At 34.0% G+C, this 24,464-nt stretch overlaps 1 protein-coding gene across 5 annotated transcripts in view; it reads right to left on the bottom strand.

Annotated features, from left to right (window-relative positions):
- LOC145291909 (ubiquitin carboxyl-terminal hydrolase 37-like) overlaps nt 1–23,046 on the bottom strand; it is a 69,890-nt gene extending 46,844 nt beyond the window's left edge. For 2 of the 5 annotated variants that reach the window (XM_080137741.1, XM_080137743.1), the window contains exons 1-2: nt 21,037–21,568; nt 1,242–1,428 (exon numbers count right to left, since the gene is read on the bottom strand). In XM_080137741.1, the coding sequence (XP_079993867.1) occupies nt 1,242–1,412 (171 nt within the window). In that variant the 5' untranslated portion in view covers nt 1,413–1,428; nt 21,037–21,568. Of the gene's footprint in view, nt 1–1,241; nt 1,429–21,032; nt 21,569–22,513 lie in introns of those variants that run through there. The other 3 variants (XM_080137740.1, XM_080137745.1, XM_080137742.1) reach the window with 3 other exon arrangements.
- Nucleotides 23,047–24,464: the final 1,418 nt, after the last annotated feature.

Here is a 24,464-nt window from a genome sequence, read left to right as displayed (position 1 = left end):
GCAACAGATTTGATATACGTGTTCCATTTTAGATCAGGAGTAAAGGTCAAGCCCAGAAGCTTGTCAAAACATGAAGCCTCCCCAAGACGAGAGCCATTCATTTCAATTGATGCCAGATGGGGATCAGAACGTTGATGTAAAGATAGAAGCTTTATGTACAGAGATTATTTTTTAAATGTGTGTGAAATAACTAAAAGGTGATCCTCTGAAAATAATGTCATATTTCAAGAATAAGCAAATGAAGGATCAATCCAAATTGACGCTACTTTTACGCCGTGACATAAAATCAGGGAATTATATAAAAATATTTAATTTTTTTTTAAATAGAAGTCAATTCGATAAAAAAATAAAATTTTTTTAAAATAAATAAATAAATATAGGTGTCGGATGCTCAGAGTTCTGACTCCCCAGTCCCGATGATGTCACACCCAAAACAGCTGTCCAGACACGATTTGCAGTGATCTGATGGACCAAAATATCTTGAAGTAGAAGCATTGCAGCACAGTACAAAATATATCTCCAAAAATAAAAAGCAAAACCATACAAAAACTGCTAAATTGTGCAACTGGTAAAACCAAATAAAAAAAAAAATGAATAAAGATAAAAAATTTATTGGTCTTAGTCAAATAAAAATTTCAGACTCAGACTCCCAGTACTATTAGAAATTCGACTTCGACTCCCTCTGACTCTGCAACCTTGCTGTTAACAAATAGATGAAACACATGAGAAATTTGAACACCCAGTCAACAGAAAAGGTCCAATTCTCTTAATACGCTACCGCATGTTGCTAAACTGACCCTGCAAAAGTTGAATAAATTGGGCTACAAAACTGCCTCATCAGCCATACTTTCACCTACCGACTACCACCTTTTCAAGCTTCTCGGCAACTTTCTGCGTGAGAAATGCTTTAAAAACTCAAGCGATATTAAAAACACCTTCAGTGACTTCATCAGCACTAGAACGTAAGATTTTTACATTACTGGCATATTTGCGTTGGCAAAAGTGTGTTGATTCTGATGGTACTTATTTGGATAAATTAATTTTTGTTAGAGTTGAGATATGTTCACCTGAATTTGAAAGTTAAAAACTGCAAGAACTTTGTCAATCTGATAAAATAATTGCTTTTGGCATTGTAAAATAAGGCACAAATTTCCACAATTCCAATACCCCCCAAGTTCCGATCTTTCTGATTCTGAATAATCATCCCAACACTAGTTTTAGCAAGAAAATGCCTAACTCACCTTAAAAGAAAGAGCTGGGCAAACCTCATTAGATTTGAGCATCACTTCACCATACCAAACATTATTTGTTTGTTTCAAGAGAAGTTTGCCACCCTTCCAGTTGACATTGCCAGTCTTCAAGGTGTAGTATTTGATACTTCCAGGCCATTCCATCTCCGTAGCAAGCTTCATCTTTTAGGAAGTTTTCCTGAAAAAGATGATTCAGCTTTGAAAAGAGGTTGAAACTTAATCAGGACACTGCTAACACACTTCACAAAAAGACTTAAAGCTCAATTTTGTCCCAGATTAATATACATTGCATCTAAAATAATGCAGTCCACAATCACTGAACGTTTTCTCACTCTCCTTCGTTGCAACTCCCGAATTAGCAAATTTCAGACATGCAATAATCTCAGTTAATTCTTTTAGTTTATGGCAAAAATGAGGCAAGTCAGGGCCACTTTCATAGCTCAATACAAGTTAAGAATCACGCCCACCACAAACATACACACTTCCCCCAAAACCTCTAGCCTTGAGGGAAGGGAGACTAAAACTTGCTATGGTTTCAAATGATCTGAAATAACAGCAAGGGGAGACTTGATTCCAAATATTTCTCATATGTAATATCTCCCCTCTTTTGAAAATAGGGTACGACTTTAAATATTTCCAGTATCAAATAATCTTTATACACTAAAATTTATGCATGAAAACCAGAGGGGAGATATTACATATGAGAAATATTTGGAATCGAGTCTCCCCTTGCTGTTATTTCAGATCATTTGAAACCATATCAGCAAGTTTTAGTCTCCCCTGGATACATCTATACTTTTAACTAAATTGAATATTGAAATGCTCATATCTTTGGTTCTATGGGTCAAAACTACACGAAAATTTGCAGGTTTGAAGATTATAATATTTTTCTTTGGTTAAAATTTTTATGACAATTGATAAAAAATAACCTATATTTTCAAACCATTAAAATATGTCCAACTTTGCCTACATTTGTATATGTAGTGTCCTGGCAGGCTAGCTTTAGTTTTGCTGCTTTGGGATGAATTTTTTGCTTGGTTATCTCTCCTGTGGCCTTGCCAGGCCACCAACACACATACATATACACACACATTCCCAAAAAAATAGTATATCTGTCAGGCAGTAAATCATTTTCCTTTTATTTGTATATAAAAATTTTTTTTTTAAATTCATTTCATATTTTGGTGAAAAACAACAAAGATGGTCACTTATCTATATAAAACAAGCATGACTTCCCAGTATTGCTTGGGGGCCATTAAATAGCACCCGGCATTGCCCAGTCACAAAAAAAATAAATAAATAAATAATAACCGGACTTCGGTGCAATCTTACTATGTTATTAAAAGAAAAAAATGCTGCTGGGTGCGAACTTGCAAAACTCAAGTTCATACGCAGACCGATTATCAGACCATAACACATGTTACCACATTGCAAATTTAGCTTTTTAAAATGAAACTAAAAAACCGTTTGCGCATGCGCGATTAACAAACAGCATCAAAACCAAGATTTTTACTTGACCCCCCATCCTCAGACAAAACATTTCTACATGAAATAAACATTTTCAGGTTTGTACAGATTCAAAAACGTGGTCAAAAATTAAAATATACAACAAAGAAATATTAACATTAGCTATAAAAGTTACTTTGCAACCTACCTAAATCATTTATTGTGTTTAAAAGTAGTTTTAAACGCTCCTTATTTCATATCAAATATTAACTTTTTACGAGTCGTAAGAATTCAAGATGGCCAAAATTTACTACCCCCTTGTTCGCAGAGAAAAGCCTCCTTTTTAAATTTTACTGGGAGGAGAGTGCCTTGTTTTCGGCACATGGCTCTCCTACCCGCCCCACAAAAAAAAGTTAAGCGAAAGGAAATTAGTATTTGTGCGCAATAATTATCTCAAATGTACTGTTTATAAATACTTTCATTACAAGGATGGAACTTAAAAAAAAAAAAAAAAAAAAAAAAATGTACACCCAAAATGTCAGCAGAGCCATGTGCCAACAACGAGGCACGCTCCTCCTACCAAAATGTGTGCGAATTAAAATTTTATATACCAAGAGCAATTGCCCTAGAAACAAGGCTTGTGGCAAGAAATGCACTAATCCTGGTGAGATATTACTGTAAGCACATCAGAAACCATATTGCATATCACTGAGTAAGTTGTTTCTGTTGAAGTGACTGACCACTTCTATTTAACATGGACTTCAGTAACTTTACTGATGATTTAGTACTTGCCTCCAAAACAATGGACAGTTTGTTAAATACCTGGAAGAATGCTACTGAAAGTAAAGTATGGAAAGTGAATGCTACCAAGAGCAAAGTGATGCCCACTTTGTGAAAAGGGAGTAAAGTATGACTCAATATTTAATAGTACTTGCAAACATTAGGTGCACGAGAAGTACAATGGAATCACAGGTAGGTTGAGAAATAAGTCAGTTGTATGAAAGTTCAAGACAGTAAAGATGATGAGAATTTAGATGTAGATTAAGTATATGTAAATGAAGCTATTGAAACAGATGTTTTATTACGTTGGTGATACCATTCGGAGCAGATATTAATGTTTGCAAGAGTTAAGAGTGGATAAAGTTCAAAGTATTTATGTCAGTACTAACCAGCAGAGTATTACCACTGTTAACCAAGAAAAGCCTATTAGGTATATATAGGCAGTGTGAGGATAAATGGAAATAAAACTTGGCTAATGAGGGTTGAAGAAATGTGTTAAATGGAGAGAAATGAAAAGGATTCAATATATAACGAGAGCCTTAAAGATAGCTTTAGATTTGATGACCTCAGAAGAAAATTAAATGTGGACAGTATAGGAAGATGTGTGCAGAGCAGAAAACTTCAATGGTATGGCTACATGGAAAGAATGGATAAGAGTTTGTGTCAGCAAGGTAGCAGATCCAGTTTATAAGGGAAGATCAAAGAAAACAGAAGGAAGTGATAAGAATTGACTTGAGAAAAACAGATAAAGATATAGTCTGCGACAGGTTAGTTTGGAAGTTAATTCTTTAAAGCTGTCCAACACATGCCAACATGTAAAATATGATAACGATTAATAGGACACAAAAAAAACTGTAAACAAGAATGTTTTACAAATGGTTAAAATTCTTCAAATCTATTGCAGGTTCCATAAACTTAAACATACTTTTAAAATATCTTCAATTGCTCAATGGCAGTAAATGTATACACCGATGAACCAATGATGCAAGTCACAGATCGTCTAGGCTATAATATAAAGAGCAGTTTTCTGTGCATGTTTGTATGTCCAGCTAAGTTAAAAGCAACAAAAATACCTGCCGAGTTGATATTTTCTTGGTTTTTGCCTTTGATAAATATCTAAAACTGAGAAAATATTACTTTTTTTTTTTTAAATTCTGAACTAGCAGATTTTGCCAGGAGGAGTTTTTTTTTTTTTTTTTTTTTCTTTTTTACACAGTGGTCACCACTTATCAAGGCCCGGAAGCCACTCAGGGATAAGGGTTATTGCAAGTACATTACGTTAGTGTGGAGATTTGATGAAGTGTTTACTTAAGGGGGTGGTTCATTAGGAATTTGTTAACGTTGGACTTGAACACATCCAAGTTGTAGTCAGGTAGGAAGCAGGTAGACGGAACAGAGTTCCACAGGCGTGCAGTTCTAAGAAAGAAGCTTTGTTCATGGAATCTACGTTTTGATTTAGGCACAGATAAAGAGTGGGGGAAATTTTTCACAGTGGATTCGGCTAGACGGGTGTTTTCCGTGAAAGATTGGCGAGGGGGGACCAAAGATTGGAGTTCAGACGAGCACTTGCCATGGAAATAACGATAAAACAAGGAAAGGCTCGCAACGTCTCTTCTGTGGGAGAGAGGTTGCAAGGTAGAGAAAAGGGCATCACCCACTAAGCCATGAAAGTCTATTTTGTACTCTGTCAAGGCAGGATAGGCTGTTTTTAGCAGCTCCTGCCCAGATATGGCAGCAGTATTCCATCCTTGGACGTACTTGGCTTTTATATAGATAGAGAATTGCATCAGTAGTGAGATATCTTCTGGAGCGGTAGAAGGATCTCACCATTTTTCCAGCGACCTTGGCAACAGACTTTATGTACGTGTTCCATTTCAGATCAGGAGTAAAGGTCAAACCCAGAAGCTTGTCAAAACACGGGGCCTCTCCCAGACGAGAGCCATCCATCCCAATTGATGCCAGATGGGGATCAGAGCGTTGATGATGTAAGGATAGGAGTTTGGTTTTAGATGCATTAAAGGTAACCAGCCACGTCTTCCCCCACTGAACCACGCGCTCGAGATCAGAGAGAACTTTGTCATTTACAGTCTTTGATGTGTTGCCGTAGATGGTCGTGTCATCAGCATAGATGTCAACGAATGATTTAAGTATGTGTTTAGGGAGGTCATTTATGTAGATCAGAAAGAGAGTTGGGCCCAGGATTGAACCTCGAGGGACTCCAGCATTAATACTGCAGGCCTCTGATTTTTGTCCATCAACCACTACTCTTATTCGCCTATCGGAGAGAAATGATTTAATGATTGAGAAAACATTTCCAGTTATACCGTAGCTGGAAATCTTGTGAAGTAGACCCTTATGCCATACCTTGCCGAAAGCTTTTGATATGTCAAGAGCAATTGCCCTAGAAAGGAAGCCTTTGTCAAGAGATTCACTAATCCTGTGAGATATAACCGTCAGCACATCTGCGGTAGATCTTGCAGAGCGGAAACCATATTGTGTGTCACTAAGAAGGTTGTTTCTGCTGAGGTGGTTGACTATTTCTCTAATATGGATTCCAGCAACTTACTCATAACACACAGGAGACTTATTGGTCTGTACTGAGAGGGACATGACTTATCACCTGAATTCTTAAATACAGGGCAAACTGATGAGGTCTTCCAGGGAGTCGGAAAACACTTCTCCTTAAGGCAGCGCTTAAACAGTTTCGTAAGTATGGGAGCAAGTTCTGGTTGAAGCTTTTTTAACACTATAACACTATAATTGGGATGCCGTCAGGGCCAGTTGCTTTACTGGAATCAAGGTTCTTGATTAGCTTGGCGACCTCATGCACGGATATTTGTATGTTACCTAGCTTGTTCTGTGTTATAGGAGGAAATATGGGGAGTTGATGGCCTTCGTTGGTTTTCCAGTAAGATTTCCTACTAAGCTTCTTTTTTTTTTTTTTAAATATATAATCAAACATGTAATTCCCATGCATCTACTAATTTCTCAAGGAATCGATAAAAACGAGTTGTCAGTTTAGAAAAAGGGGGTAGGGAGAAGGAAAGAGAAAGAAACAAGTTTTAATAGAAAGGAGTCACATTTTTGCACTGGGAACACTTGCTAGTTAATTATAAAACTTGAAAAATCAATAAAATCCAAATGAGTTTCTGCATATTTTTTTTTTTAAATTCTACATTTAAAATTTAAAGTAAACATTACATTTACTAGCAAAAATCTGTGACTGAAGAGAACATACTTGGTAATATAACCTATAAGGTTTGACCATCTCTCCTGAAAATTAGTCAAGACTAAATCAGCAGTTACAAGAATGAACAGAATACTTAAACAATAAAGTGATGCAAAACATCAAGGTGTTCATAAGTTTGATAAAAAGATAAAATTAAACTGCGAGTGTTTAGATGAAGATAGCAGAAAAAAAAAAATGCATGAAAAAGGAAGGAGTGAAGGTAAAAAAAATGTTTACCGGTGCTGGTTTAAAATTAGACTGAGTGTTTAAAGAGTCAGAAAAACAGTTTACAGCCTACTAAAAATATCCATGATATATTGGTCAGTAACACTAGGATATCTTAATACTGCAAGGATACACATATGTAAATTAGATGGTGACACTGAAGTCATCACTCATTCTCTAAATGCTTAAGAAATATTAGAGTGGTTGAATCAACAAAGAGGTCAGTGACCTTTTCAGATAATTAGAAAAATCCCTTTTCCCTCTCAAACAACTCAATTCCAATACTATATGTTTCAGCAAATATTGGACAAAAAAAAAAAAAAAAAAACTCAGTATAATAGATTAGGATTAGAGTAAGCCAAATTCCAAGATTTTTTGAATAAAAGTTTGCAGGCTTCAAACAATCATTCATGGAGTTTTGATTCATGCGTACACAATGTAATGTAGTTTCATACTGAAAATTTTAACTCGCAAATGGTACTCTCGCAAATACTGCCATTCTGGGACAGTAGATTTAAAAGTTTCATCCAAAACAGAGTCTTCTCACTGTATGTAAGTTACAGTCCAATATTAGTGATTTGAGCCAAGTAGAACAGATTTCACAAGTAACAATTTAATCAATTAGACCAATACTCCCACCTGTTTCATTTGTTGAAGGGAATCTTTAATATAAAGGGCAAAAATCTGTTTAAATGTATGCATGTCTACCTAAAACTTTCGACAGAGGCAACGGATTTTCACGAGATCGGTATCGTTTTGAAGCTCGACCCTTCGGACGGCATATCGAAAAATTGGCTAAAAACATTAATTCCTTCACCCTCGACTGGGCACTTTTCTACAGGGAGGGGTAGCAAAAAATCGTTCCTTCATGACAATTTAGCCAAAGGTTGGCCTTCCTGAGCCACTATATGTAAGAAAATCAACCTTGGCACGCCGCAATTACTGCCGCCTTTCCCGACCTTGTTCTCAACTCCTCTGTCAAGAGCAGTCGCAGGCCGTGGGGAGAATCTGCCTTCCTAAAAGAGTGCCAAGCTGCACTAAAATGACTACCAAGGTTCAGCGACCTCGTGACTGCTAACTGTAGGGAACTCCACAGGGATCTAGTGAGGGGTCTGCCGATGACTTGCTTCGCGTGCATTTGGGTTGGCAGCAGAGTGAAATCCGCTCTGTGTGGAGTTGGGCACCATGTTAGAGTAATCTGAACAATTTGGAGTTCTGACCTGGCGATTGGCCAGAAATGCACTTCACCTCAACATACAATGCAGTTCCTGTTTTTTGGAGTCGCTTACTTGTGCCTGTTGCAGAACAATGTCTGTAGAAATGACTGATCACATTTTCTTTAATTACTGCAAACTCCAACGGTAATGGTCATATGTCAGCAAAGTGACGGCTCGTAACGATCCCAAGCATTCTTGCCCGATTACTGTATCCAATGTTGACAATATTAGGCCACCGTTAGACCAGAAAAGACAAATGGTCTATATTACAATCCTGACCGCAGTGAGAATGGTGATTTGGACATTGTGACTGCAAGGTGTCCTTTTCCTGATCAAGATCTGATCGCTTTCTTTAAACACCAACTACAGTTTAAGATCAGATGTGATAGAAAAAGGCTGCCTCGTGCCGTATTTGACAGAAGCTGGGTACATGTAGCAAGTCTGTGTACAAAAAGAAAAAGAAGCACAATTTGAATATGTGTTCTCTGCCTAGATGTGCATTAAGTGTGTCTTTAGCTTTTTAGTTAACCAAGTAAGTGCTCCACCCCCACCCACCCCTCCTAAATGCAATTTTTCTTTTCACCCCTCCCTCTCATCCACCGATTTTTCTTCTCTGCATTTCTTCCCATCTAGAGGGAGTCTCCACTGTCTCGCAGACAGTCCTGTAGGAGCTCAGGTTCCTTTACAAACCAAAGTGAAACAGGTGGTTTATCAAATAGACGGGGTTGGGAGTGTCCTACTAACCATTGTTGTATTTTTTCTTCTCCCCGCCCTTGACACAAATGAATTATTGTATCTTTTTTTACACATTAATAAAAAACGTTTTTAAACAATTAGCTGCTAAGTAGGATGTATCCCCCCCCCCCATATGAAGGAGCGATGCGGTATTATAGTGGAAGAAGATACTAGCTAAGAGAAACTTGTTTAGTTCTGGAGTGACAAGGATGACCAATGACCCCCCCCCCCGCCTTTTGAGTTGGCCTTGTGTCCAAGTTTTTGTTCATGTTGAACTTTTTAGCCTGAATAAAAGATTTAATATCTTAAAGTGCAGTATCTGTTCTGATGCTCCACTTAAGTTAATTGGTCCTTGGTCCATGTAGGGGAAACCCTTCATACGGAGACAATTACTATTTTTTGAGGATAGTGCCAGAGTGCCTCCTTTTTGCCCTTGTTGAGGAGCCCCCCCCCCCCCCCCCAAAAAAAACGGCCTTCATTAACATTTGCTTTCTATGGAGAAGCAAATAAATACCTAAATAGAAAAAAAGGGTTTTTAAAATGAATATCAATATACAAAAAAAATAAATAAAAATTATAGGAGTATAGATTTAAAATTATGAGATGATTGAATGGACATAGTCTTAATTATAGAACTCTGGACCATCCGGGCATCTTGCTAGAAGCTGTGTGTGTGTGTGTGTGTGTGTGTGTGTGTGTGTGTGTGTGTGTGTGTGTTTCACATTTAAATCTAGGTAAGATGCCTGCATTATTTTACTGTAAAGAATCATCGGATTCAATATCATAACTAACACATAGGTGTTTAAATACAGTACTAATCTGATAGCTAATGGTTTTGGTTCTAGCTGATAGCATCAAAGTCATTTCTTGAACTTGAAACCACTATATTTGGTACAATATAATAATCAACAGAATTGTCTCCATAATAAATATGAAATCTGCATAAATTGAAATATATTTAATATTTTACGATCAGGCAACACAGGAAAGTGTGCTAGTTTTAATGCAAAACTTAAAATAGAGATTTTTTTTTTTTTTTTTAATTTTTTAAATTAAAAAAAAAAAAAAATCAATAAAGATTAAATTTGATTTTTAGCCCCACCCTTGAAAGGGGAGGGGTGATTTAGTTAGCAGTGATTACTCAGAATTAAGAAATTTCTTTTGAGCCCCCTCTTTTAAAATATTGCGAATTGAGTGAAGCTTTTACAGCCTGGCAAAGTTAGATTCATGTTGTTACATAGATAACTAGGCTGTAAGAAGAGGGAGGGGAGAGAAAAAGGCAACTGATGAATAAGAATCCTATGTCAGCTTTCTCATTAGACCAACAGAAAGGAAAAGTGAAAGTAGAGGTGGGTGGGGTGGGGTGGGTAGCATTGCATAAAGGATACAACACATGAGTAATGTCTGAGGGGTAAAGAGGGAGAGAGTACAGTGTAGAGAGACTGAAAAACACCAAGAAAATATCTAGTGCTTCCCTCCTCCAAACATGACCTTTTCAACCTTAATTCATGCTTGGCTAACAACCAAATTTATGAGAGGAGACAGAAAAAATGCCAGGAGTTCAAAATCCAAGTTCTATTTAGAAACAATTACACTACATTATTTTAATATTGTAAATATTTTTAAAGCTTTGTTTATAAATCAAAATGCACTTTCTTTGGTACAGTACGAGATGACTAATAGCCTCCAAAAGTTAATTTTTTGTTTACATCCAAATTTTATCAATTTTAGAGAGAGAGAGAGAGAGAGAGAGAGAGAGAGATAGAGAGAGAGAGATAGAGAGAGAGAGATAGAGAGAGAGAGATAGAGAGAGAGAGAGAGAGAGATAGAGAGATAGAGAGAGAGAGATAGAGAGAGAGATAGATAGAGAGAGATAGAGATAGAGATAGAGAGAGAGAGAAAAAAAAAACTTTTAAAGTTTAAACTAAAAGTTTTGTTAAGGCGTTTTAGCAATGGCAGCATATATTATAGCAGTCAAAATAAAAATCACAACCCTACCGAGTTTAGAATGAAACTGAGTAAGTATGGTAAATTACATTCATTTTTTTAATATATTTTGTTTCTGGTTATTTTGATAAAATTTAGATGCAAATAAAATTATACTTTTCATAACTGTACAGTTCTTTAGTGTCATTTGGTTATTTTTAGTGAGGGCGATTTATTTAAATATCAGTATTTTTCAAATTTGGTTCCTTCATTGTTGACTATGCTGATATCATCCTTAAAAAACAAAGAATCTTATTCATGTAGCAATGACATGCTAGAATGATGGATTATTTCTAAATGCTTCGAAAACCAAATATATGCACCTGAGCCACTGATACTGTATTGATTGAACTTGTTCAGTACTTCAAATATCTAGATGGTTCCAGCAACTGATGATATAAATACATGTATTGGCCAAGATTGGACTGCAATCAACCAGGTCATGGTATGGACTGAGAGGCTTCATATTACAACCAAGATTTTGCTGAAGAACACTTGCCTCTTAGAATTGGAGCCTCTGGCTGCAATGAATAAATGAGCATTGTGAAAATGGAGGATCCAAGATAATTCATCTTTGTTGATCATTTTGTATCAAACACCAAAATGAAAACTAATCATAGGAAAAACATTGCTACAATTTTTTATAAACAAAAAAAAAAAAAAAAGGTTAAAGAAACATAACTCCAGTTCATAATTTTCTAAGAGGATGGAGGTAGGAGGAGATTAGATACAAAGGTTAAGGACCCATAGCGTAACAGATAAAGTATTAGGTAAAATTCAGTTGCAAGTGACACTTTTCTGGAGGTTGAACGTGTAGGCAATAAAAAGAATATAATTGCCAATTATTTCTACCCGGTCATGGCTGATGGAACGTGAGCATGCTCTTCCTGAGGATTAAATAAAAGATACTATTTAAAATGCTGTGCAGATTCCAAAGTTTGACAAAAAGATTCTCCCAGAGTTCGACAAGATACACCCGAAGAAGGTCATAGATTACATTAAACAAATTGTGCAAATAACTCAAGAACAATAGTTTGAATAATCCAAATATTACTAAGAAAAACATTTTATCATAATTTCAGTCTAATTTACGCAACTGAAATAGAAAATAGATTTCAAATACGCTTTTGTGTTGCTTAAAAATATAATAAAGTAACTTAACCAAACGCTTTGATTCTAAAAAAACACCATCAACTTTTACTAATTCCAGTAACACTCAATAGTTTAAGTGACCAGGGAAAACAGCTATTTGCTAGAATAATAGGCGCAAAAAATACAGTTTTTCATTTGTTCAAGAGGAAACCTCATATAGCCATTCATTTGAACATAAATTACAATTTGGGCATTTTTAGCATTAAAAAAAAAAAAAAAAAAGCTAACAAATGTTACCAAAGGCCAAATAAGTTTTGTGTTTTAATTTTAAAATAATTTTATAGTTCAATACAAAACCTGTGTCAACTCTGGTATATCAGGAGCAAAAGAAAAAGGGTTTATTAGACTCATGTGGATAATCACTATATAAAAAAAAAAAAAATTAAGCAGAATGACGGGAAATAATTTTTTTCATGATTGGTGACAATTAGAAACTGTTTTAATGTTTTCAATTTTTAAGTGATTATCAAGACTGACAATAATGCCAGCCAACTTTTGTTCTAACGCAATAGAGTTTACACTAATTTTGTATTGTACTTAAAACATTTTAAAATAAGTCAAAACACAAAAACTTAGCCTGGTATATAGAAAAGTAAATTACCTTGTCTTCGATAACATTTGTTACCTTTGTTTTTTTTTATCCCATTTTTGTTAGCTCTTGTCAAAAATGCCCCACAATTCTGCTAAAAAAATGAAGTTGGATATCTAATTCCACACATTTATCTATAAAACTAAAACTCTGAATTCATCTGTGCATACTGGGTGACATCTTCCACTTAAGAGTTGCAAGACACCAAGATATTCCTTTATGAATCAATAATAGATGAAACTTTCCATTAAAGAAAACTACACATGACCCAAAGATTGTCTACTTGATCAGCGACTATATTGCTGACTGACTAAAAACCAAACTAGTTACTTGCAATATTTATTTACAAATAGATAATATCAAAGGATGAATGGGATTTGTTAAAAGTTGCAGACATAATTGCTGGTTGCTATTGCTTTATCAACCAATGTTAAAGTTATTAAAAATATTAGAGCTAACAGGTAATACATGGTTATACAGACAAGATAAATGGAGATGAAAAATTAATCTTTTATGAGAAAATAACTAGTAAAAATATTAGTAGTTTGCATAAATTTGAAAACTTACAGTACAAAGCCCTCCATGTTACATTTATTAGGAGGGTATTTAAACATTGGAGAAATTTATGGATAGGTATATTTTTGTTAAAAGCTGGAGGAAGTCTTGTTAAACATCTAAAAGTTTAAAAGCTCAACCTTGGGAGTTCAGAATTTAAATAAATCTCAAAATTATGTCTACCTATCTTTTCAAACTGTATCTTTGACACAGAAGGTCGTAAAGCCGCGTGTGGTTCAAATGATTGCATTTTTTGCGAACTGTTGTTTTTATATGGGTCTTTATCCGGTTAAAATAGTTGCTAAGGGGTCAAAATTGAAAGAAATGAGAAATTAGCAAGTGTAAGTCTACTTCAATTGCTCTAATACGCATATATATATATTAGTTTATTTTTTTTATCCAACTGCCAATGACCATTTTGGTAATGTCTCGGATTGAAGCGCTATAAACTTTGGTTTTAATTCTAGCTGATGGTGCCCAAGTCTGGTTTCTACTTTTGAAATCAACTATATAAAAGGTACAATATATGAAATTATAGATAATTGAGCTGATAATAAATACGAAATCTGCATAAATAAAAATATATTTAAACATTTTACGACTGGGCAACACTGGATGCCTCTTACTAATAAATTATATATACATTAGTTGTAATTTGTTCAACTATTAGGGTTTTTATTTTAGAAACATTCTGAACCAACATTAACCAGAGTATTTAGATTGACAGACCCATCTATCATATAAATCTCAAATGTGTTTGGGTGTTCGTATGTCTGCTAAAAACTTGTCAGCTGCATTGAACTGGTACCATCTGAAAGAGAAATACCTTGAACGTATGTGAAAATTAGAAAAAAAAAAAAAAGGATTAATTCTGTGGCAGTCAACTGAACCCCTTTTTAAAAGGGGGGGGATCCTTTTCTGCATTACTCCTTTTGCAAGTCATGCGCGCATGTATCAATTTAAAAAGCTAACTTTGCAACGTCATAAGCACACATGGCTATGCAAGCAAAAGTGTTTATCCAGAAGTTTTTGCCCTTTTCCCCCTCTTTTGCGTTTCAGGTTTAAACCCAGTTGCTGCGGCCTTTTTTTTTTGCAGTTGCACGGGGACTCGCTATTTTGATTGAGAAAAAAAAAAAAAAAAGGTTTTGATTTGTATATATATATTTTTTTTTTTTTTTTTTTTGGGGGGGGGTCCAAAGAATAGCTATTTCTCTTAATATTCCTTCTGGTGAAATATCTGGTGGTGGGGTTAGGCAAATCAGAGTTTTTATTGGGGAGGGGGGGGGGCGATGAAAGTGCTCAATATCCTTAATGAACTTAATGTCAACTCAGGGAACGCCAGGGTATCCATGCTAGTCTTCTATTACATAAATTTCAAACATCAGTTTGTGAGTGGGTGTCATATGTCTGCTAAAAATTTGTCAGCCACATTGGACCAGGTCGAACCCAGTACCACCTGAAAGAGCAATCCTTCGGACGCATAATATGTGAAAATTAGAAAACATTTAATTCTGTGGGGGTTAACTGGATCATTTTTCAGAGAGAGGAGGGTCCTATCCCCATTTTTCGCAAGTCACTAAAACCATGTTTAAAAACCTTATTTTCAAACCGAAAATCATGTCAACCTGGGCAACACCAGGTATCCATGCTATATAGTCTTATATAAAAGGAAAGTCGTCTGTGTTTGTAGGTTTGCTAAAAACTTTTGTCACCTGCATCTGACCAGGTCAAAGCCAGTACCATCTAAAATAGGAATGCCCCCCTCCTGCATAATGTGAAAAAAAAAAAAAAAAAAAAAAAAAATGGGGGGGAGGGGGGTCATTCTGTGGTGGTTAATCGGACCACTTTTTGGGAGGGGGTTCGTTTTATACAAGTTACACACACACACAAATTACAGCTATGTTTAAAAAGTTTACTTTGCAAGGTTATGACGTCATAAGCACTCATGACTGCAGGTAAAAGTGTTTGTCCAAAAGTTTTTGCCTTCTTCACGCCTTTCGCGTTTGAGCCCGGACACCACGCATCTCATTTTTATTGAGAAAAGGTTGTTTTGATTTATGTATTTGTGGAAGGGGAGGGGCGTTCCAGCACACGGGCAACAAAAAGTGCTCAATATCTGGACAATGGCGTCTTCTTTTGGTGGGGAGGGGGGGGGGGGGGTCAGCGCATAGGAAACAAAAAGTGCTTTTCTTTGTATCTTCTACCAAAATATCTGGTGGGGGAAGTTGTCACATACTGGGGGGTGGGGGTGATTCCGTTCTGGTTGTATCGATGAAAGTGCTCAATATCCTTAGTATATCAGCTGTATCCAAACCTACATTCATGTCGACCCAGGCAACGCCGGGTATTCATGATAGTTTGGTATAATGGGGTTCAATCATCGGGCAAATCACACGGAAAAAAGAATATTTGATGTCACTTGCTAAACTCAATATTAAGTTAGGGATCAAAGATAAATGGAATAATCTTAGAAAAGGACTGCCCCTTCCCTAGATCTCGGAGTAGTAATCAATTAAAAAGGGAGCTTTCAGGTTGCCCTCGACTGTGGTCGATCGATCACTTTAATTACTTGGATAAATGCATTTCATCTTGAACAAAGCGAGTGGTCTGTATTTATATCAGACAAAAAAAGATTGCCTTATTTTAAAAACTTTCAATTAATGTCACTGTACTTCTCCAACCTAATATAAAAGGTGAACACATACTCTAGTCCTACTCCCAAAATTGATTATAAAATCTAAAACTCTACGTAACTTCGAAAAATATTTTTTAAATTACATTTACTATCAATCGAATATTAAAATAAAAACAAAAAACTAAACAAATTTGTATGAATATTTAGAGAAAATCAAATTTTAACAGATAAAACCCTAAAACATTTTTAGTAGATAATTAACCAATAATTTTTTTTAACCTATTAAATTTTATTAGTAAAATTTAATAAGTGATTAGAGAATTTATTTCGTTTTGAAACAAATTCCCTCGTCACTTATTTTAAATTAATGATCGGAAATACTAATTGAATTGGGATAAATTATTAACGTACAGGGATAAAAAAAAAAAAAAAAAAAAATCTCCATATTTAGAAATTCCATTTAATTATTTCGAAAATGATAAAAAAAAAAAAAAAAAAAAAAATGTAAGCGGTTTAAAAAGTGGAAAATGGATTGGAATTGCAGAAGAAAAAGAATAGGGGATAGGAGGGTCGTCATAAAGGGAAACTGTTACAACTCTGTTCTTTGGAAAAATATTGATGATGCGTCATCACGTAAGAATGACAAGCGAATGTCAATGATGAGGAAGCTGATACCCGGCAGTTCAATAACAACATTCCTAATCCTTTATTCTGCAACGATTGGGGAAGGGGAAAACATTCATTGTAGAATAACGCTTAAAAAAAAAAAAAAATCTTGGCTCCAGAAAAACTAATCAGACTTTGATTTATAATTTTTTATAGAATGTAATTTCTAATCGCCATTTTTAAAGTCACTTTCTTATATCTAAGTATACAAACAAACAGTTTACGGTCATCAGTTTTCGAAAAATAAATGAAAATGGGTCAAAATGACGTGGGAAATTTGAAAATAATTTTGACTAGAAAATCGAGATTTCTTTACAGATGAAAGCGTTTTTGTTGTCTTATTTATAAAAAGAAATAAATGTTTCTTGAAGGGCTCTTATATACAAGTGGTAAATTTGCAGTCTATCATTACGCTACCTCGGATTCAATGAGATTTTACCTTTTTAGGCGATTACATGTAAACACCCCAGAAAATCCAATCGGAAAGAAATATTTCAGAATTTAGAAGAGTACTTTTGTACATAAAAGTACGAAAAATGATTAGCCGAAGCCAACAAACGAAAAAATAAAAATAAAGAGGGTAAAAAGTTCAAAGTTATAACAAATGTTACCAAAGATAAGTTGCTCTTTTACTTACCATAAGTTTTGTGCGTTTTAACGTATTTTAAAGCTTTTATTTGGTTCGAAAAACAAGCAGTGTGTCGAGTTGGTAAGTTAAACCGACAATCATTATGGCGGACGAGAACACACCGCCCCGGAGCGTCAATAATAGCTCAACAAATGTCCCAAAATAAAAGTAGGACACATAGAGTGGCTCTCTCAGTACTTTGTTCATTAAAACTGTATCCTCGTCCGTCATGATGACGGTCGGTTTAATTCACCAACTCGGCACTGCTTGTTTTTCGAACTGAATAAACGCTTTAAAATATGTTAAGACAAAACTTATTCAAGTAAGTAGAAGAGTAATTTATCTTGTCTTTGTGAGATACTTGAATTCTTTACCCTTCTTTTCGCTTGTTGGCTTCTCTGCTAGAAAATATCCCCTTCATGGCCGTAGTATTTGAAATTAAAAATTGCGAACTGGTGTTAAAAAAAAAAAAAAAAAAAAAAAATCTATTTTGGGCCCTATGGCTTTTGGCGGTATTTTTAACAGTTTACTTTGAAATATTATATTTGGTTAATAACCATGGAATAAATATTTGAAAAATAAGTCATTCCAATTATAAAAAGCAGTTTGATTTGATTTTTTTTTTTTTTTTTAATTCCATTTTCACCTCAAACGAGGCACAGTGCCCACTTTGATGTAGGGGGCTCGGCTGGGCCCGGCTGGGCTACTAATTATATAAACTGTTGAAGACGAATTATTTGCACAAAAAAAGCCTAAATTATAACTTGATTCGGTAAATTTTTACATTAAGTCCACCTCCACAATTTAATATGGGTAGGTTGGGGGTGTTTATTCCGAAAGCCGTTTTTAACATTTAAAAATTGTGGACATGATGACCGCCAGTGAATTACAGTGCATAATACAGGTCTGTATATATCGAAAACTACTTGTCTGCGAAATTTAAAACGAGATTTTCTTATTCAGCATAGTCGAAAATCTGTATATGTCATCATTTTAAAGAAAATTTGTGGAGATGGGCCTAAAGTAAAAAAACAAAAATGTTATCAATAGCAAAATTACTTTTCTACATACCTATATAACTTAAAAAAAAAACTATCAAAAATACTGTTAAAAACCCACTATCAGCCTATGTCACAGTAACATATTGAGCGAGTTTCTAACAGTATTTTGTAGTTTTTATTTTTAACTCATTTTCCCGAACTTACCGGGTTCAACAGTACGACGCCATTTTTAATTTTCCAATACATCGTTAAACATTGTTTTCGAGCTAAATAAACATTTTACATTAAATAAAAGCACTAAAAAATTATCCAGTTAGCTAGAAAAGTAACTTATGTTGCCTTTGATAACATTTTTTTTTTACGACTTTTTCGAATCTATGTGTATAGTAATGCACCCCCCCCCATACCTAGATTCTTTGATTACAACACCGGCTCGCAATTTCCGATACGACGGCAACGACGATCAAGTGAATACTAGTCTCTTGCCATTTTTTCTTTTACCGCTGAAAACCATAAAACTAGAGATAAAAGGTTATATACCCTAAAATGCTAGAATGGCCCCGACATGGGGAATTATTTTACGTTATCTTATGTACTAAACCGATCACCAACTCTAAATTCTAAAATAATTTTATTTTTGTTCAAGTTCACACGTAATTGCTAAATCTCATTTTTTTTCTGAGGAAAGGGGCATAAGAGCATTCATTATTAGTAAACATCGATTACACGGTTTAATTTAATAAAATGATCGTACATAATGTTATAACAGGAGCAAATTACATTAAAAGAATTGATTTCTAAGGAAAAAAAAAAAAAAAAAAAAAAAAAGGAAAAGAAAATTTAAGCGAAAAATATTCAGAATTTCCGTCAGCCAGGATCTCACGTGGACGTCGTTCGCGCCATAACAAAGTTTAATATTCAACTTTTTAAATGTAGGTCATTTTTTTCTAATTAACTAAAATGTGATAATATCGAAGTTGATTAAAAAATTGAAAATAAAATACTTTAAAAATAAACGAAACGAAAGTAATTCAAAACAACGACATTCCTGGAACATCTATGGGATGAAGACATGGAATTCTTCGACATGCCACGCACTTTTGCACACAAAGGAATGCTAAGCAACAAAGGGTAAATGAAAAAAAAAAGGGGGGGGACTAGTGCACTTATTGATCCATGCTGAAATAACGTTATTTAAAAAGCCATTCTTAACATGGGGGAGGGGAGGGTGTTTTGTAACTATTCCATACTTTAACCTTACAATTGAATAAAAAAAACAAAAACAAACAAACAAAAAAAAAACTTTAATTAAACTTGGAAATACGATTTAAATAGTGCGGATCAGTAAGTGCACTAGCACGAAAAAAGTTTTAAACTAGTTTTAAAATACTATGTTCAGAAAAATCAAAGTATTGCATTTTATAAGATAAAAAAATTAAAAAGTATCCGGGAAGTTTAAAAAGTACATTTTCATTTTTTGTTTTGTTTTAATTTTTTTTACAAGGAACTTAGGGGGTAAAAAGAAAATCACATGTTATTTATTGTGAATAAATTGAAATCTTTTACCTAATTTAATTGGAAACTCCAACAGTTTAACAGTCGCAAATTTAGGAAGTCATTCATTCTTAACATGTGGGGAATTTTGTTCATAAAATATTCGTTGCGCGAAACCGAACTCTTAAAAATGAAAAATGTGGATGTTTACCTGCACTAGTGCCAATAATTGTGATAAAGAAATTCTAGGGCATTTATTTAAATTATTTAAAGCAAAAAGCCAAAGTGAAAATAAATAAATAAATGTTGGTGTTTGTGCACTTTTGCCACCGCGCTATTTTCAAATAGTTTTAGGTTAAATTCAAGCTTCACGATATGTTTTATTAAATTGTTAGGTAGAAGCACCCTCTCCTCCCCATCATCAACAAATGGCTTTCAAAATAACATTTCAGTACGGTGGCAAAACTGCAAATATTTAAATGTTACCAAAGTTAAATTACTTATTACTTCTTCTACCTACCTGGATAAGTTGGTACTAGTGCAGAGAGTGATCCGGACGTAAACAACATTTAAAAAGCCATTCTTAACATGGGGAGGGGAGGGTGTTTTGTACCTATTCTATACTTCAACCTTACAATTGAATAAAAAAAACTAATTAAACTTGGAAATACGATTTAAAAAATAGCGCGGATCACTCTCTGCACTAGCACCGATAAGTTTTGTTTTAACTTATTTTTAAGCGTTTTTCGGTTCAAAAGAAACCGCGTGTTCACTCCGTTCAGAAAACATTTTCGCACGAGTTCCTACCAATATTTTGTTTAATTTCCAATTGAGAGATAATGCTTACGGTCGGCATTTTTTAAAACTGAGCAGAACGGATACGTAGTTCTTTCGAAATAAAACGCTTCAAAAGAAAGTTTTAAAAAAGTTACCCAGGTAGATAAATAACGTTACCTCTGGTAACATTTGTGTGTGCGTGTGTGTGTGTGTGTGTATATATATATATATATATATATATATATTTAAATCTCTTGTTTCGTTGAAATTTGTTAAATGTTTCAATTACACTTAAAATGTAGAAAAGGAAAAAAATCTGTAGATCCAATTTCCTTTACATTTAAGAAAAAAAAAAAAAAAAAAAAAAAAAAACGATGAGAGAAGAAAAACATTCAGACAAAAAAAGATCAGATCGGTAATATAACAATCAATATTAATCCAAAACTTGATAATTTAACTTTTATATTTTAAACTGCAAAACATTGGAAGAGAATTTGGGACGCTGAAAACGTACAATAAAATTCAACAATCAGTTTAACTAGAAAAAATGCCGGATGTTAAAAATATCACATTTTCACTTTGAGGGTAGTTATAATTAGTTAAAAAAAAAAAAAAAAAAAAGAAAGTAGAATAAGAATTAATATAAATCAAGTTAAAAATTAAATACCTGCCTTCAAAAAGAGAGAATACTTGTTAAAGGGTAACCTCTTCAAACACGTGTTCACTGGATTAAAGTCCGATGAGAACTAAAGCTATAAACATGATTGAGAATTTTGTGAAAAATACTTAAACATTGGAAAATAAACAGCTGTCGTTTATAATGTGAAAAGGGTTTGAAATATATTTGTTCAAAAAGTCCGAAGAGATCTCATTTTTCATTTTTATAAATCAAAAATGATATCAAACAGGTAAATTTACGAATGAAATAGATTTTATCAATAGTTCGTTTTTGAAGTTCGGGGCCATTTTTCAAAGATTTTGTTTCGTATCAATTTTGAATGGAATTTTATTCCAATAAAATTCACAAAGTTAAGTTTAAATCCGTTTATTTTTTAAAATAAAAACATTTATAGCTTACAAAATTCAAATTGATAAATAAAATGTACTTAAATATTTTTTTAAAATACACGGTCTTTTTGAAGTAAAAAAAAAATAAAAAGGAAACGAAAAAAATTATTCAATGAAAAAAAAAAAAAAAAAAAACTATTAAAGTTCAGAAACTGCTCCATTACATTTAATTAAGATTATATTTATTTAAATAAGATTATATTACACACAAGATATTATTCGCCAGGGAAAAACCGGCATTTAATGCAGCTTATGTCTCCCGCCATAATACAATAACATTAGCTTGTATTATTATTATTATTTAATATAATCAATTTTGTGAAAGTCTAAAAAATTTTAATGCATTTGGTTAGAATGGGAATTTAAATAAATCAAAACAGGCGACTCGAAGTACAGTTATATTTTGCATAAAATGTTTTTATTTTACTATTTTAGTTGATTTTTATTTTTAAAAAATATTACTTTATGAAATTTTTTTCTTAAAAGAAAAACAAAATCCGACATCAGGTGTCAGTTGCCTGTTCTCCTGATTCACCGAGAGTTATATACATTTGGTTAAATTAAATTTTTAACCAATTTAAGGCACATCCGGCGTTTTATGGGAATAAAACCTATGCACTGCTAAACCCGGTAGTAGCACTTCTGTAATTTTATAGAACCACTAGTTTCGAACCCTAATAATGTCCCGAGATAAGTAGGAAAAACCGGTTTGTTGAAGTGATTATTCTATAAATTAAAAATTTGTAGAAGTTTCATGTTAAAAACAAAACTCATTTCTCAGTATGGACTCCATGATATGGTTTCACTTTTACGTCCGGTTCAAACCTAGACCAATCACAAAAATATTAACTGATTTTATTTATTTGAGCGTAGGCCGATACACACATTATAATACCACGCTTATTTTCATTTAAATAATATATATGTACTAGCATTTTTTTCGGTTCTTTTTAGAAGTACAAAAAAAAAAAAAACATGTTTCAATGGCAGCCATCTTAAAGCTGAAAAGTTCAAGATGGCCATAAACTTTAATAAAAAAAAAAAAAGTGATGATAAAATTTATAACAAAAATATACTCACCGCAACAAATATACCGGCATGAAATATTAAAATAAATAATAATAATAATAATAAAAAAACACCTGTTAGGTGAAAAAGTATTAAAATTTTTTTTTTAGAAAAAACAAAAATCCAAGAATTTGTTAGACTTTTAAACAATTCCAAAAGGGAAACGAATTTCTATTCTACAGGAGAGTGCATTCAATCATATCCAATTGCATGATTTTGCCTGAGAACGAACGAATATCCAACGGAGAAAGTAAAGAGCCGTATAGTAAAATGGATTCGCCATTAATACGTTCTATTTCCCGCTGGAAACATGTTGGTGCGAAAAACGTTGATAAATTTTTTCCTTCCTTTCTTTTTTTCCTCTTCTTCTTTGTCAATGACTTTGATAATACGTGAATCTCAAGTCTAAGCCAATGGCGAATGGTGTAACATCAACAGACAAAAGGATTTGTGGCGAACCCGGGCTAGAGGGAATCAAGCATTGGCTAATCGGACCGCTTCGTAGGTAAAATACTTTCCCTCCCTCGTGAAATGTGCGTAAATACACCGCGTGTATGAAAAATTGGATGGCGGACGATTTGGTATACAGACATATTGGTGAATGGACATTTTGGCCAGTTCGTTTTAAATGGGGGGGGGGGAGTATATTGAAGCGAAATTTTATTGACGTTGCGCCTTGGCAAATTGACATTTTGGAATTTTTTTCGGGTTTGTATTACTGTGACTGACATATTTGTATTACCGACATATATTAGGTGGGTTTCTAACAGCATTTTGTCTAGGTTTTTATTTATAACTCCTTTTCCCAAACTTACCGTGTCAAAGAGAGAGTAGGGCGTCATTTTGAATTTTCCAATACATCGGTAAACACTATGTTTTTCGAGCTGAATAAACATGTTACATTAAATAAAAACACTAAAAACATCCAGTTAGGTAGAAAAGTAACTTATCTTGCCTTTGATAACATTTATTTGTTATATATTTGTTTTTTGACAACTTTTTCGAATCTATGTGTACAGTAATACAAATCCTTTTTTTCTTGGAGAGAAATTATATTGAAAGGATTAGCTCCCTCAAATGGCATCCAAATTTTATCGAATATAGGACACTTCGGCACGTAGGAATTTTGAACAGGCTAGCTTGTTCTGTTTTTATTTATTTATTTTTTTCTTTGGAAGAGATTATATCGAAGGGATTTGCTCCCTCAAATGAAACCCAAGTTTTATCAACTACTTGGATATAGGAGTATAGGACACTTTGGCACACATATTTTGGTCAGCTTGTTCGTATTTTGGTGTAAATAGCACAGAAGGGTCTGAAATTCGAGCCTCATTTTTAGTTTGGGAAAAGTTAGGTCACGTAGTGCCTGGTCGACAGTGTCACAGCATAGCCTCCTCTGTTTTTCTCTATGCGGGCATTCAATCCCCACATAAAAGTTTTTCCTGTTATTATTTTTTTTCTTTAAGTCTTCTAGAGCGATTCTCGGGACTCCAAAGGAAAGAAAAGCATGTCGCCATTTTTTGCTGCCATGCTATTTTTTAAATAGTATTTTCAAGTTGAATTCAATTAAATTTATAGGTGAAAGTTCAGAATAGTTACAAAATCACTCTTATCATGTGTGAGAATTAATTCCCTCACACACTTTAGAACTCGGCAGAGTGCAGAAAAAATGGACAAACGGAATAAAAGCAAGCCTTACCTGAGGTGATGAATTTCAGTCTTCTTTGGTAGGATTGCTAAAAATATGCCCATTTCTCGCGTCTCTGAGAGTCTGGTAGTTTTTTTTTGAAGTGTTAAATTGCTTCTCTTCGGAGAAGCTAGTAAAAGGGAAACCATTTATTTATGGTATCTGTGAGGAATAAACTCCATTAATGGAGCCAAACTATTTTAGTTCTTGGGTAGACGATATTCGTCTAAAAAAATTCCTATCACAATAGGAAGAAGTTGATCAAAAGGAAAAAGA

The sequence above is a fragment of the Euprymna scolopes genome, chromosome 13 (assembly GCF_053919585.1).
Source record: "Euprymna scolopes isolate OS-2025 chromosome 13, ASM5391958v1, whole genome shotgun sequence".
Lineage (NCBI taxonomy): Eukaryota > Metazoa > Mollusca > Cephalopoda > Sepiida > Sepiolidae > Euprymna > Euprymna scolopes.
The sequence above is the reverse complement of the archived record's forward strand: the minus strand, read 5'-3'. Positions and strand labels throughout refer to the sequence as shown.